The 14,153-nt window shown below is 45.2% G+C and overlaps 1 protein-coding gene across 1 annotated transcript; it reads left to right on the forward strand.

Annotated features, from left to right (window-relative positions):
* Positions 1-3,860: 3,860 nt before the first annotated feature.
* Positions 3,861-13,488, forward strand: Slc35g1 (solute carrier family 35, member G1). The gene is made up of 3 exons (NM_175507.3): positions 3,861-4,182; positions 8,315-8,495; positions 10,521-13,488. Exons 1-3 carry the CDS (start codon positions 3,996-3,998, stop codon positions 11,257-11,259), a joined length of 1,107 nt encoding a protein of 368 aa, NP_780716.1. The 5' UTR covers positions 3,861-3,995; the 3' UTR covers positions 11,260-13,488.
* Positions 13,489-14,153: the final 665 nt, after the last annotated feature.

Here is a 14,153-nt window from a genome sequence, read left to right on the forward strand (position 1 = left end):
TAACAATGTAGTTTTAACAGGGATTCATTGGTGAGCTTTTATTGGATGTTGTAAACATCAGTTAGATAGAGAATGTTTTACTATGTGTTTATTTACTGCTTCTTTGTGTCTGTGACACAAAATTATTCAAAAAGCACAGTTGGGGTAGTGACTCCAGGCACTCTAGGAAGACTGTCTTGTGTTTTCTAGAAAGCGTACCTGGAATCATCCAAAACCCCGCCTCATAGTTTAACTGTATGTGCCCAGGCAATATCATATTAATCTGTTACATTATCCTATATGCACAGCTTTCTTTCATAGAGGTGGTACTGCACAGCCTCATCCTAAGACAGACAACTGCCATCTGCTTCATGAGATCAGCTGTGTCTGCTTACAAACGATGAGCACATCTGGGCTTGCTGACGATTGATGTCCCTTCAGAGATGGATGAGTCAGGAAAGTGAATGGATCCTCACCTGAGTACCCAGACTCCCTCCTGACCGGTCCTATGCAGTTCTACCCTGATTACTTGTGGCCTCATGATATTGGGAAGGAGCTAGAGTATACAGGCTGGGAAAGACTGGGAGCAGTGGGGGGTCTTTTGCAGCTATGGGAAAACTATTAAAACATACCAGGTAAAGGTATTCCAATATGGTTGCTTTTGGGTGCCCACACCCCTGTCAGTAACGACCACTTGTGCAGAATAAGCCCAATAAACTCATTGATTCTCCAGGGTGAATTTTGATGAAATTGAACTTTGGTTTGTCATTGGAAACTTGTGGTGGAAGGAGAGACATTACCTCTCCCCTTTCAGAAAGAAAATTCTCCCATTAGATAGTAAATTCATTTGTTGGTACCATTATGCCTCGAGGTATTAATGTAAAGCAGTAAATAAAGCAACATGTTAGAAGCACGTACACATGGAAATTGTTTTATTAAAGAGGGATTTATTGTATATGATGATTAGGGTGCTTGGGTGTTTCCATAATGGCAAAGAAGACTGGAATTCATTTGCCAGTTATGGAGACTTGAATAAGTCACTTAAGGTACATGAAAGATGGGACTTAGAGATGATGTACATGGTATTAAAGTTTCTAATGTCAATGATCAACAATTATAAGGACCAGCTAAAATGTATGTCTACTCAAAGTTTACTGTTTTTATTATTACTTTGGTATCAAGGCATTAAAATATTATACAGTAGTATAAAATACCAAACAGTTGTAACTGAACTGCTGGGTGTCTGTCTTAGTCAGGGTTTCTATTCCTGCACAAACATCATGACCAAGAAGGGAGTTGGGGAGGAAAGGGTTTATTCAGCTTACACTTCCACACTGCTGTTCATCACCAAGGAAGTCAGGACTGGAACTCAAGCAGGTCAGGAAGCAGGAGCTGAGGCAGAGGCCATGGAGGGATATTCTTTACTGGCTTGCTTCCCCTGGCTTGCTCAGCCTGCTCTCTTATAGAACCAGGACTACCAGCCCAGAGATGGCACCACCCACAAGGGGACCTGCCCCCTTGATCACTAATTGAGAAAATGCCTTACAGCTGGATCTCATGGAGGCATTTCCCCAACTGAAGCTCCTTTCTCTGTGATAACTCCAACCTGTGTCAAGTTGACACAAAACTAGCCAGTATTCTAGGAGGCTATTCTAATGTGATCTTTGATCTGGGTCCTAGATGATCTAGGGTTACCTCTTTAGGGATGCGAAAGTAGCAATGAAGGCCTCTAAGGGGAAATCCCTGGTCAAGAGAATTTAATTTTGGGCCTGGGCACAGAACTAACATTTCAATGGGGCTCTGCCAATCTCTTGGCCAAGGAGCCAGCCCTTGCAATCAGGCTCATCTTAAACATGCTAATGAAATATATGGAATCATTAATTTTTGTTCCAGAGGACTAGTCTTACTATTGCAATTTCTTATTCCAAGATAGGACAGAAAAACAGCAGGCATTGTTTGTTTGTTGTAGGCAGCCGATGCCCAAAAGATGGCACGGGTTTCCGGTACACCGTGGCTGTGCTCTGCAGGTGCTAGCCCAAATCTGGCGCCAACCCCTTTGCGGGTGCATGCAAATTAAGGTGCCGGGCAGACTGACCAATCCCAGGAGGACACAAAGCTTTTCCCTGTGCTGGGGTGTATATAAGGAGTCCTCCCTGGGTTCCCGTAGCAGCATCAAGGCGTTCCTGCAATAAAGCTGTTGAGAAGAATCCGACAGTGTTGCGTTTTCCTTGCCGAGGTGGGCGCAACAGTTTGTTTGAAGATAGGGTTTCTCTGTGTAGCCCTGGCAGTCTTGGAACTCTATAGACCAGGATGGCCTCAAACTCAGAAATCTGCCTGCCTCTGCCTCCCAAGTGCTGGGATTAAAGGCCTGTACCACCACTGCTCTGCAAGAGCTAACACTTCAGTGAGTTTGGAAAAGTATTTTTTTTTTAAAGAGGAGGAATTTCTAAGAAATATTAAATATGAGTCTTTTCTATCAAATACTTATAAAACGAGTTTAGGAGAAGGAATCAACGTCCTTTTATCTCACCCATACGCAAATGTTTCCATCTTTCCCACCACCCATTAAAATGTCTGTTTACACAAAGCCCAGTGCTATATTCCAGGAATTGCAGAACCAAAGATCAGCTTCCCCTTTCCCCTTCTTCCTTCATTTCAAGAGGGCCAGTTCTTAAAAAACTGGCGATGGAATAAGACTGTGAGGTTTGACCCCAGCCAATGGGGAAAAAGACGAAGTCCCATCTAAGGGGGAATGAAAAATAAATGCATTTCCTGTCTACGAGTTCCATCTTCAGAGTACACCCTCTTTTTTTTTTTTCCATTTTTTATTAGGTATTTAGCTCATTTACATTTCCAATGCTATACCAAAAGTCCCCCATACCCACCCACCCCCACTCCCCTACCCACCCACTCCCCCTTTTTGGCCCTGGCGTTCCCCTGTACTGGGGCATATAAAGTTTGCGTGTCCAATGGGCCTCTCTTTCCAGTGATGGCCGACTAGGCCATCTTCTGATACATATGCAGCTAGAGTCAAGAGCTCGGGGTACTGGTTAGTTCATCAAGAGTAAAATTTACCCCGCCTAGGCCCTTCACTTGGAATATCGGTCTCTTTCTTTGAAATCTGGAGCTAACAGAGCTGAGGTAGCTACTTGTCTCAGTTTGTTGAGACAGCCCCCTTTGCCTTGCAATTTTTGTTTGTTTGGATGGTTGGTTTTGGTTTTGTGGAGAAAGGGTTTCTCTGTGCTGCCAGGGCTTTCCTGGAACTCGCTCTGTAGACCAGGCTGGCCTTGAAGTCACAAAGATCCTCTTCACTCAATTTGCCACCACACCCAGGTGCCTTGCATTTTTAAAGAGCCCTCCTTTTCAATTTTATGTTTCAATCTTTATGTTTACACCTTAAATTCTTGGACAGGTCGAAGTGTGTTTAAAAACTCACATAATGCTTAGAAGTCCTCGGGGCATCACAGAGGTGATCCATATCAGTAAACAGACACTCAGTCCCTTTTAATTTAATTTAATTTAATTTAATTCATGTATTTATTTAGGGAGGGCGTCTCACTATACAGCCTTAGCTGGCTTTGAACTCACAAACCCACATGCCTCTGTCCCTAACTGCTGGGAGTAAGGGCGTGGGCTACCACGCCCAGCTCAGAGGTACAGTCTTTCTAAAGCAGCAGAAGGCCCCAAGACCCGAGGCGCCAGGGCTGAGAACCAAGCGTCCCTCCCTGTCTGTGCAAAGACAGAGGAGGACCAGTGTGCTGTCTAGCCCGACTGCCCTGGGGTGGGGGTGGGGGACAGTCACCGCGCCAGCTGTAGCCACCGCAGCCGGAGAGCACGAGCGAGCGCAGGCGGCGGGCTCCCCGGGGCGGGAGGGCAGCGGAGGACAAGCGCGCGGAGCCGGGCGCACGCGCACGCGCACACGCACCGGCTCGCCGGGGGCCGGAAGAGCCGAGCGGCCGGGCGGCAGCTGCGGGCGCCAGAAGGCGCGCGGCTGCGGGGAGAGCGCGGGCTGCGGGATGGGGCCCCCGGAGAGCGCGGCGGAGCTTGCAGCCGAGGCGGTGGAGCTGCGCGAGCCCGAGCTGCAGCTCGCGGACCCGGCGTCCCCCGGCGAGGAGCACGTGGACGTCGAGGCGGAGGGCGCCCCTGGCCGCGGCAGGTGCTGGCCGTGTGGAGCCTGGGCGTGCGGCTCGCGTGGGGAGCCCGGTGAGTGCGGGCGGGCGGGGTCGGTCTGGTCCTCTGCGCACCGGCCTGAGCCGAGACCCAGAAAGTTTCCGAGTGTTAATAACCCCAAATTGGTGACGGGGGGTGGGGGGTGGGGGGGTGGGGGACAGGACCTCGCAGTCCAGTGGCAGTCAGAGGTGAAAGGTCACCGAGAGGGGCCAGGCAGCGGGTGGCAGGAAGCCGACTTGGAACCCACATCGTGGGTGTAAACCGATCTTCCTGAACCAAGTTGGAAAGACTGGAGTTCTGGAAGTGTTTGTCACGGAATCTCAGCATCGCAGAGAGGAAGAGTTCAGTGGACCACTGACCCTCAAGCTTTGGGGGGACAGGGGGACTTTTTAGCTACTGGCTTAAAACGAGGTACACCTTGCGAGGAGCCTCGGTGAAGAACCCTTAACTTTCGTTCAAATTCCCCTAACAAAGAAGTAAAGAGAGGCCGTGGAAGATGGGGGTTCGGGATTCGGTCTCACCCCACCTCCATCTGCCAAGGTCTGGGTAGGGCAGGTCCAGACAGCACTAGGTAAGGCTCTCTACTTTTGCCAGAGACTCTGTCTGCCTAGGGCCCTTTCCACTAAATAGCTTTCCAGTAAGAAGCCCATCTTTTAGACCTTTCTCAATCTAATCTCCGGGGTCTCTTCCCCTGAATATGCCCTACGACTTCTGTGCCTCTTGTCCCACTCAGGTTCCTACCTTCTTAGTTGTGTTTTTCTGAGTTAAGAGAGAAAAGTCTCGGGGAGATGAGTATTGCTACATTTCTGTCCTGAAAGCAAAGAGAAAAGATCTCGGGTTTCTGATTTTGTTTGCATGGATAGGTTACCCCATGTTGGGCTGACTAACCCGGGAGCTCCTGAGGTCAGTTTTTTTTCTAGTCACCCTATGGGTGGATGTCATTCTGGCCTAATGTGGAACTGGGCCTTGCAAACTCTTTAGTTTTCCATTCGGGCATGAATGAAGGGGTCTGCATACTTACTCAGGCAGCACGTGCTAAAAATGTCAGCACATCGTGAATGCCCAGGAATCTTGCCCTTCAATTTCAAGACAAGTTTCTAACAGTTATTTTGAAAACAAAGCACAAGCCACTATAAGCCAAAAGTTGGCATTGGATTTTTGACTGGCTCATTTTAGACTCTGTGTGCAGTCTAGGCTGGCTCACACTCTGTTGTCTTGCCTAAGCCTCCTTGAGTGCTGGGGTTAAGGGCCTCCATCATTATGCCTGGCTTTCAGACTCTAGATCTTAGTGGTTTCTTAACAAAACTCACCTTCAAGCTTAGGTTGGAACTGGATACCCTTACCCAGTTTAGAGGTTTGCTGATTCTTGTTTGCTGTTTCCCGTACAGTGTAGAGTCTGTACTAAAGAGAGAGAGTTGTCTTAGCCCTGTGCACCCCATTTTCCTGCTGGAGTGAGCACTTGGCATAGTGTACCAGGCCTTCAGCTAGCATCTACAAAGTTCCAAACCTAAGTTACCCCCGTGATCCTAAATCAGGTCCAGGTTACTGCAGTGTGGAGAAGCCAAGTAAAAAAAAGGTTTTTTTACCCTCTTCTGGAAGTTGTCTGGTGACTGCTTAATTTGAGTCATTAAACGCTCAACTTGTGTAGAGTGATTAGATACACCTTTCAGTGGATGTTAGCGTGGTATACATGAGAAAATGCCTCTTTGGGCTGCTTTGCTGGTCACCATTTTCACAGGGAATTGAAATTATCATGTAATAAGAAACTGAGGTTGCCCAAACAGAACTATTCCTTGTCTTCACTAACAATCCATTTCGATTCAACCCTCTGTTACCTGCCTGTACATAATCAGAAAACAGGAACCTTAAATATTTGTATGTTTTTTTATTTGGGCATGGTGGCACAAGTCTTTGGAGAGAGGGGAAGTGGGACTCTGAATTGGAGGCCAGCCTGATCTAGGACCGCCCGGGCCATATAGGGAGATCCTGCCTCTAAATACATAAATGAATAAATAAATAAATGCACACACATACATATATCTTATATACATAGAAAATATTTTAAAGCAAAAAACCCACTTTTGGAGTTAAATATTACACTGTTATAATTCTTTTTTTGTTTTGTTTTTTAAAAACATTTTTTATTATTTATTTATTTTATATGAGTCCACTGTAGCTGTTATCAGACACACTGGAAGAGGGCATTGGATCCCATTACAGGTGGTTGTGAGTCACTGTGTGGTTGCTGGGAATTGAACTCAGGACCTCCGGAAGAGCAGTCAGTGCTCTTAACCTCTGAGCCACCTCTCCAGCCCACTGTTAAATTCTTAAAGAAAAGGCAATGGGTTTACTTTGGAGAGATCCTTGAATTAATAAACCAGGAAGATGTTTTCTGTCCTAGGACTCCTCATTTTCTTCTGTCTGAGAATGGAGGTTTCTTTTGAGAAAACTTGTTTTATTTGGATCTAGATTTTGTAATTTCAGAAGCCCAATTCTAAGGCCGACCACAGCCAAGGCATGTGTTTTGTGGTGCTTCACTTGGCAGTCTCAGGCCTCCTCCTGGTGCCCCAGTGGCTCTTTATAGTTCGTTCCCACGGTGTTGGAGCACAGGGGTACAAGGTGGCATGGGGCGGGGGCTCTGACACTTCTTGTGGAATGACAGTCCCAGGGTGGTCTCTCCAGGTCACCCAGAACAGGAAGCTGTCTGATTCAGATAGTATGGCTGGTGCAAAGGTCAGGCCCTGTGATGTTGCTAGAAAGGCTGTCATGCTTTGGTCACGGTTTGCAGCCACTCGTGGCCAAAGGTATCTGACATGAGGATGTTGAAATATATTACCTGGTGTATCATTTATCAGAGAAGGGCATTTAAAAAGGGAACATAATTATGCAATACTGTCCCATAGCTGGTAACACTGTGTACATTCTGAGAGTGGAGGGGCTGTTCAAGTTGTTCAGAGCAAATTGCAGCTTCCACAGGTTTGTGTCTCCAGTAAACTCTTCGTCGGCAGGAGCCAGTTGTTTTCCTTATTGCTGTCTCTTCCCTTCGGTGTTCCTAAGGAGGAAGGGCGTGCGTGTATGTGAGATGTCGGTAAGGGGTTAAATATTTGAAGACCTGGAGAAGGCACACACTTCCTGGTTCAGATTAAGGTGGGAAGTAAGAAGGTGAGACAGGGCAAAATTAGCAAAGCCGCTCTCACCGTTACACAACAGAGGAGCCTTTCTAGATGATGTTCTTGCCAGTGATGTTGGACCCCATGTCTTCCTGTGGGGGTCTCACCCACGGTCTTCCCCTCACTAGGTAGTTACTCAGGTTGTGTGTGTGTTCCAGGCATAAACAAGATGAGGTCCCAGCCCTACAAAAGCTCAGAGGCTTATAGGAGAAGTCATATAATTAACAAATGACCAGATAACACAGTTGCAATTGATTTCCAGCAAAGAGACTTCCTCCCTGAAGCCCACACCAGTGAGAGGATGGAAGGTTCTAGGGCCGAGATAGAAGATTTCTCTCACTACCTTAGCAAGATTTTTTTTTTTTGACTTGTAAAGTGAGGGCTGATTTTTAGTGAGTCAAAAGGAATCTCCCCCCCCCCCCCCCACAGGGTTTCTCTGTGCAGTCCTGGCTGTCCTGGAACTCTCTGTAGACCAGGCTGGCCTCAAGCTCAGAAATCTGCCTGCCTCTGCCTCCCAAGTGCTGGGATTAAAGGCGTGCACCACCACTGCCCACCCCCCCACCCCTTTTTTTTTTAAACTGGGAGAAGCAACAGTTGTTTTTTTTTAAAGATGTATTTATTTTATTATATGTAAGTACATTGTAGCTGTGTTCAGACACCCCAGAAGAGAGAGTCAGATCTCATTATGGATGGTTGTGAGCCACCATGTGGTTGCTGGGATTTGAACTCAGGACCTTTGGAAGAACAGTCTGTGCTCTTAACCACTGAGTCATCTCTCCAGCCCTGAAGCAACAGTTCTTAAATGCTATTTTAAATTGTTACCCACGTCTGTGGCTTCTTCATATTGGATAGGGAGAGTAATACAAGACCACAGGTATGTTTCGAAGGTCTTACCTGTTGTCTAGCCGTTGATACCGTGCCTCTTTCTTCCTTTCTAAGTGAGAGTGGTGATACATGCTTGAGACAAGGACTAACCAGAACTTAATCTTTTTCAGAAGCCAAGAAGAAAGCACCCTGCCCCGGACTTGGCTTGTTTTACACGGTGTTGTCTGCCTTCCTTTTCTCAGTGGCCTCTTTATTTGTTAAAAAAGTGCAAGGCGTCCATGCTGTAGAGATCAGTGCGTTTCGATGCGTGGTCCAAATGCTAGTTATTATCCCTTGCTTAATATACAGAAAGTAAGTACTTCATAGAGCGAATAGAGGAGATTAATACGTGTGTAAATCTTTTGAACTGTAGTAACTGGCTTATCAGACATTGATCAGCCTGTTCCTCTTCACCCCAATTGATGACATTCTCAGGGCTGCTCCCAGAAGGGTCGACCATAAGCACACACCACATTGCCCATCAGAGGAGAGAGGGGTGATACATCGTTGTTCACTGCCCTCCTTCCTTTATTAAAGCTGGCATAACTGGTATGATGAAGATCAAGAGTAAACAAAGCAAGTTTAGTGAACCCTCCTGTCAGGGGTTTCTGTAAGTGGGACACAGTGCTTCTCTGCCAGGTCATATCAGTAAAACTGAAGCCTTCCCCGGAGGGTGGGTGGCAGGTGGAACCTTGAACAAGATCTTTGACTACCTTGGTACTCAGGCTTTTCCACTATAAAGTCAAGGGAGTGGCCCTTTTTGGACTGTGCCCCACAGCAGGTTGCCAGGGTCAGATAAGAGTTACTCTTGGTTAGAGTACTTCCTATATACTTCAACATGTAGGTACCATTTTTACTGTCCCCTCTCTACCTTCCCTCCAGACTTGATCCCCTTTCTCTGTGGAATCTATCGGCCCTCAGTAGGGTTGAAATTAACCTCCAACCCCCACACACCCTTGTAACTTACACATATTTTTATGTTCTTTGAACCCTGAGAGGAAACTAGTTGGGCCCTGACTGGCTATGTGGCTCTTTGTTTTGGAGTTGAAGATGCTTAAAATCTCAAATCAGAAGTTGCCACTGCCTGCCTCCGGAGCCTCTTTTTATCTCCTGCCCTGATACAGATTCATTTGGAATAGTGTCATTCTGTCTCCCGAGAAATTGGTTAGAAAGTGACAATCTGCAAGGATTCACATTGTCAGAAATTCCCATGCAAGTGTAATGTGCAAGCCAGAGTGCTATGGGAGATGGTGAGATAGCACCAGTTTCTACAGGAGGTAGCAACACTTGAGGTTAGCAACCACATCCCCCGTTTTTCAGTAAGAAGGTTCAGAAAGCTAGAAAGTATTTTGAAAATCTTTGGCTCTAGCCTTTTTTGATGTTGTGTTCTCTGTCATGGGAAATCATAGTTTTTCAACATACCTATGGGCCACAGATTTGACTCAAGTTACCCAGCTCCTCCATTGGGAGCCCTATGATCCATCCATTAGCTGACTGTGAGCATCCACTTCTGTGTTTGCCAGGCCCCAGCATAGTCTCACAAGAGACAGCTACATCTGGGTCCTTTCAATAAAATCTTGCTAGTGTATGCAATGGTGTCAGCGTTTGGATGCTGATTATGGGGTGGATCCCTGGATATGGCAGTCTCTACATGGTCCATCCTTTCATCTCAGTGTCCATGCCTACCTGGATGAGGTGTGTCCTAGCAGGAGTCAGTGAGTTACAGGTAGCTAGGAGCTATCAGAGTAGGTTCTAAATGAGTGAGTGATCGGAAAAAAGCATTGCTTTTTATTTATTTATTTATTTTTTGGCCTCATATTCAGTGACTAAATTTTAACACTGGTTCAACTTTTATAGAACAATTGATGTGATTGAATATGCACTAGCCAAGATTAAGTTTCCTTGTGTAGAGACATAAACTCTTGAGATTATGTTTATTATAAAATGATGTGTTTTCATCATAGAAAATTTGAAGAAAATGATGTGATTCCACCTACTAGTATATAGTTTCTCTTCAGAGCTAGCCCTTTTTCTCCTTCCATTATTGTTTTTGTAAGAATATACATAAGGAAAATGCTTACCTGTGTTTACTGACTTTTTATCAGGCTGTTTCTGAGGATCTGTGGGTTTGTTTTTTTGCTCCTGCTATAAACACTTTGAAATATCAGTACCAAATACCTAGAAGAAATATTTTTAAAAGAGTCAATGCTAGAGGGTTTATTATCCCCTTATTTTTATTATAATGTACTTTTGGAATAATGTCTGATTAAACATTTTGATTTAAAAGCAATGCCAAGTTCATTTAAGATGCATTTTTTTTTTCATTTAAATTTGCAGAACGGGGTTCATAGGTCCCAAAGGCCAGCGACTCTTCCTCTTCCTCAGAGGGGTCTTTGGTTCCAGTGCCATGATCCTCATGTATTATGCGTTCCAGACAACGTCCCTCGCAGACGCCACAGTTATTGCGTTTAGCTGTCCCGTGTTTACGTCCATATTTGCTTGGATATTTCTCAAGGAAAAGTATAGCCTCTGGGATGCTTTCTTCACCTTGTTTGCAATCGCTGGAGTGATACTTATCGTGAGACCACCATTTATATTTGGTTCCGACACTTCAGGGATGAGAGAAAGCTATTCAGAGCACATTAAGGGGACGTTTGCTGCGATCGGACACGCTGTGCTAGCTGCGATCACTCTGGTTATTCTGAGGAAAATGGGAAAATCTGTGGACTACTTTCTGAGCATCTGGTACTATGTCATACTTGGCCTTCCCGAAGCCATCATCATCCTCTTTGTCATAGGAGAGTGGAGTCTGCCCTACTGTGGGCTGGACAGGCTGTTTCTCATACTCATTGGACTCCTAGGTTTGGGGGGTCAGATATTTATCACTAAAGCAGTTCAAATAGAAAAAGCAGGACTCGTAGCGATAATGAAGACCATGGATATAGTCTTTGCTTTCATCTTTCAGATTGCTTTCTTTGATAATGTACCAACTTGGTGGACGGTGGGTGGGGCCCTCTGTGTGGTGGTCAGCACCACTGGAGCAACCATTCGTCGATGGCTGCAGGGTTCCAAATGAAGTGTCACTGCTGAAACCTGGTTTTTATTTTCAAGTGTGCTGTCACCTAGCTCAGACATCTTGCACACCCACACACATACCTGGAGAATCTTCATCACTCATTGGCTTTCTTTAATACCTTTCATAAAGTGCCATTTTTAAACATAGTGCGTTTTTAGTTAAGAGTAGCTAGCTAGCCGGGCGTGTTGGCGCACGCCTTTAATCCCAGCACTCGGGAGGCAGAGGCAGGCGGATTTCTGAGTTTGAGGCCAGCCTGGTCTACAAAGTGAGTTCCAGGACAGCCAAGGCTACACAGAGAAGCCCTGTCTCGAAAAACAAAAACAAAAAAGAGTAGCTAGCTAGGCTAGCCTCACAGTCTGGATAGCTTTTATCTTTGCTTTGGCTCCTTGGTTGGGTTACCATTGATGAGAAGGGAGCTCATTTGAGGAATTTCAGAAATTTTTATGAGTACAATTTTTAAAATTTATTTCTGACCCGGGATGTGGATGGGAGATCCTCTATTTTAGCAGTGCACATAAGAAGCTCAACGTTGACAATGCTGCTCTAGTTAGTACTGTGCTAATCTGTTGATTGCAATATCATCCCACTTAGGATGCCAAAGCTGCAACTTGGTCTAGGTGCCTACCTACCCATAGGAGTATAAGCGAACCAGCCTTATTCTCAAGGATCTTAGAGATGATTACTACACTTTTAACTCATGTGTGCCTTTTCGTTTTGATGCTGGGACTTTTTATATGTACTCTGAACAGAGCCTTCAGCTTGCCACATGTGGTTAGCAGTTCTCTCTTTCAGAATATTAACAACTCTGGCTATCATTTTGAATTTCAGTTGTCTCCTGTTTTATTGAAATTGCACTTTTTTTTTAACATTCCGAGATTTCCAACCTTGAAATCATGAGAGCAAAATCTTGGCGTGATCAGTGTGTACATTCCCATCCTGAGGTGATTTCACTTCAGATGCGGTGGTTTTTCTACAAATTCTCTTTGAATTCATAGTGTGATGCCAAATACAATTTTTTTCTCAGGATTGTACTAGGCTGGGCCATTATCAGATTGCCCAGATTCTACCGTTTTCATTTTCAAAACCCACAGTTCTAGAAGGTTCATCCCGCAGGCTCCCTTCGCATTAAACCAAATATTTATACCTTTACAGTACATGTCTGTTAATAAACGTACAGTCTTTTTCCATCTTGGAATGGTATGTTATAATGCTTGTGGCATACGAAAAATGTAAAGACTTGTTACTCCATAGTTGATTGGTTTTCCCAGTCTTTTGCATATACGGAAAGAACACAGGTACAAGCCAGTCTTTGACACACAATCCTAGTGTGAACTTAGACAGTAGATTCTATCTGTGGAGCACCAGCAGGCCAGTACTCCTCTGTGAAAGAGGAAAACTTGGTAGATTGGGAGTAAATGACCATGCGTCTTTGGGGCGCTTTGGATGCCTTTATGGTGAGGCCATTGTGGCTGCCACCTCTTACTTTGTCAGACACTGTCTACTGTTATCATTAGCTGCAGACTTGAGGGGCTATTGCTCTCTCCCACACTCCTCACAGCTCTTCTGGAGGAAGGGACTGGTCTCCTGGATCTTACATTTAGCTATGAAAGGATCTTCTCCAGTAGTTCCTAAGAGGAACTTTGAGTTTGGTGGTTTTAAATCACCTTAGCCACCTGACATCCTACATATGTACTTAGCTGAATCACCTCAGTTGCATTTGACCCCGCATAGATCTGCCAATGGTGCCGTTCTACCAACATCCTAGAAAACACAGAGTCAGCAGACTCTTAGTACTCTGGAGGGGTCTTAGAGGGCATCCTGAGGGATGACGGGAGGGAGGGCTGCAATAGCTGGTTTCCATAGCAGCCTCCTCTTACTGAGTTCCACTCCTGGAGTACCACCAAACTTACACAATAGAAGAGTGTCTGGGATAGTGGAAGATAACCCCTTTGGAAATACATTATATTTCAACTGTGTCTTAAGTACATGGATGTCAGGATATGTGGCTGACATTGGAGACAATGTTTCTTATACCAACCTTTACAGGGTATGATTTTTAAACAATGTTCAAGTGGTATACAAGGCTATGTATTGTAACAATTACGGGGGTTTATGTATTTTCCAAAGATTGTAGTTTCTATATCTTGCAAAGGGAAATATTTTTTTCCTAATGTGTTTTTATTTTGTAAGTAATAAAATCATAAAAGAAAGATGTTGGGTTTTACAACTATAGAAAGTGTCTCACGACTCGTTTCTCTTCTCGACCGGGCGCTTCAAAACTCATTTTCTATAGAAGACTCGCCTCTAGCCGTTTTGTAGGCTGTGATCTTAAATTTTCAAACTTTATCTGTTCCTCATACACAACAAATACAACATCTCCAAAATAAATAGTAATCTGTTAAGAGACCTTCACTTTTCTAAACCCACAGAGCTCAGAGCAGCTTGAAGTTGTGTTGTCTTCTACAGCTAGGTTCTGTAGTGCCCTAGGAATTCTTTCTACCCTCACAATGTCTGTCCGCTGCTACCCACAGAGTGACTACACCTGAGTTTTTTACAGCTGTAGTCTAACTAAGCTACCTACTTAATACGTTGACCTTGATCCAGCTGCCAAGGTCAGGAGTCTTCCTGAAGCCCTGTCACTTCAGTTCTCAGGAAGCCACAGAGGTGGCTAGTGGTCCACACGGTCATGCCCATATGCCCCCCTCCCCCACTTCCTCTTCACTGTAGTTTCCCACATCCCAGATGTCCTAGGATCAGCATTTCCATGAAAATTTTTGCCGGAAAAGCCCTTCCTCTTACCCCTGCTTTCTTCATGGTCTTTCATGTGTCCTCAGAAGCCTGGGCCTCCGGTGGCTGGGCAGTGAGCTGTGATTTCTGATTCTTCTACTTCCCCC

Source organism: Mus musculus, chromosome 19 (genome assembly GCF_000001635.26).
Source record: "Mus musculus strain C57BL/6J chromosome 19, GRCm38.p6 C57BL/6J".
In the NCBI taxonomy this organism is placed as follows: Eukaryota; Metazoa; Chordata; class Mammalia; order Rodentia; family Muridae; genus Mus; species Mus musculus.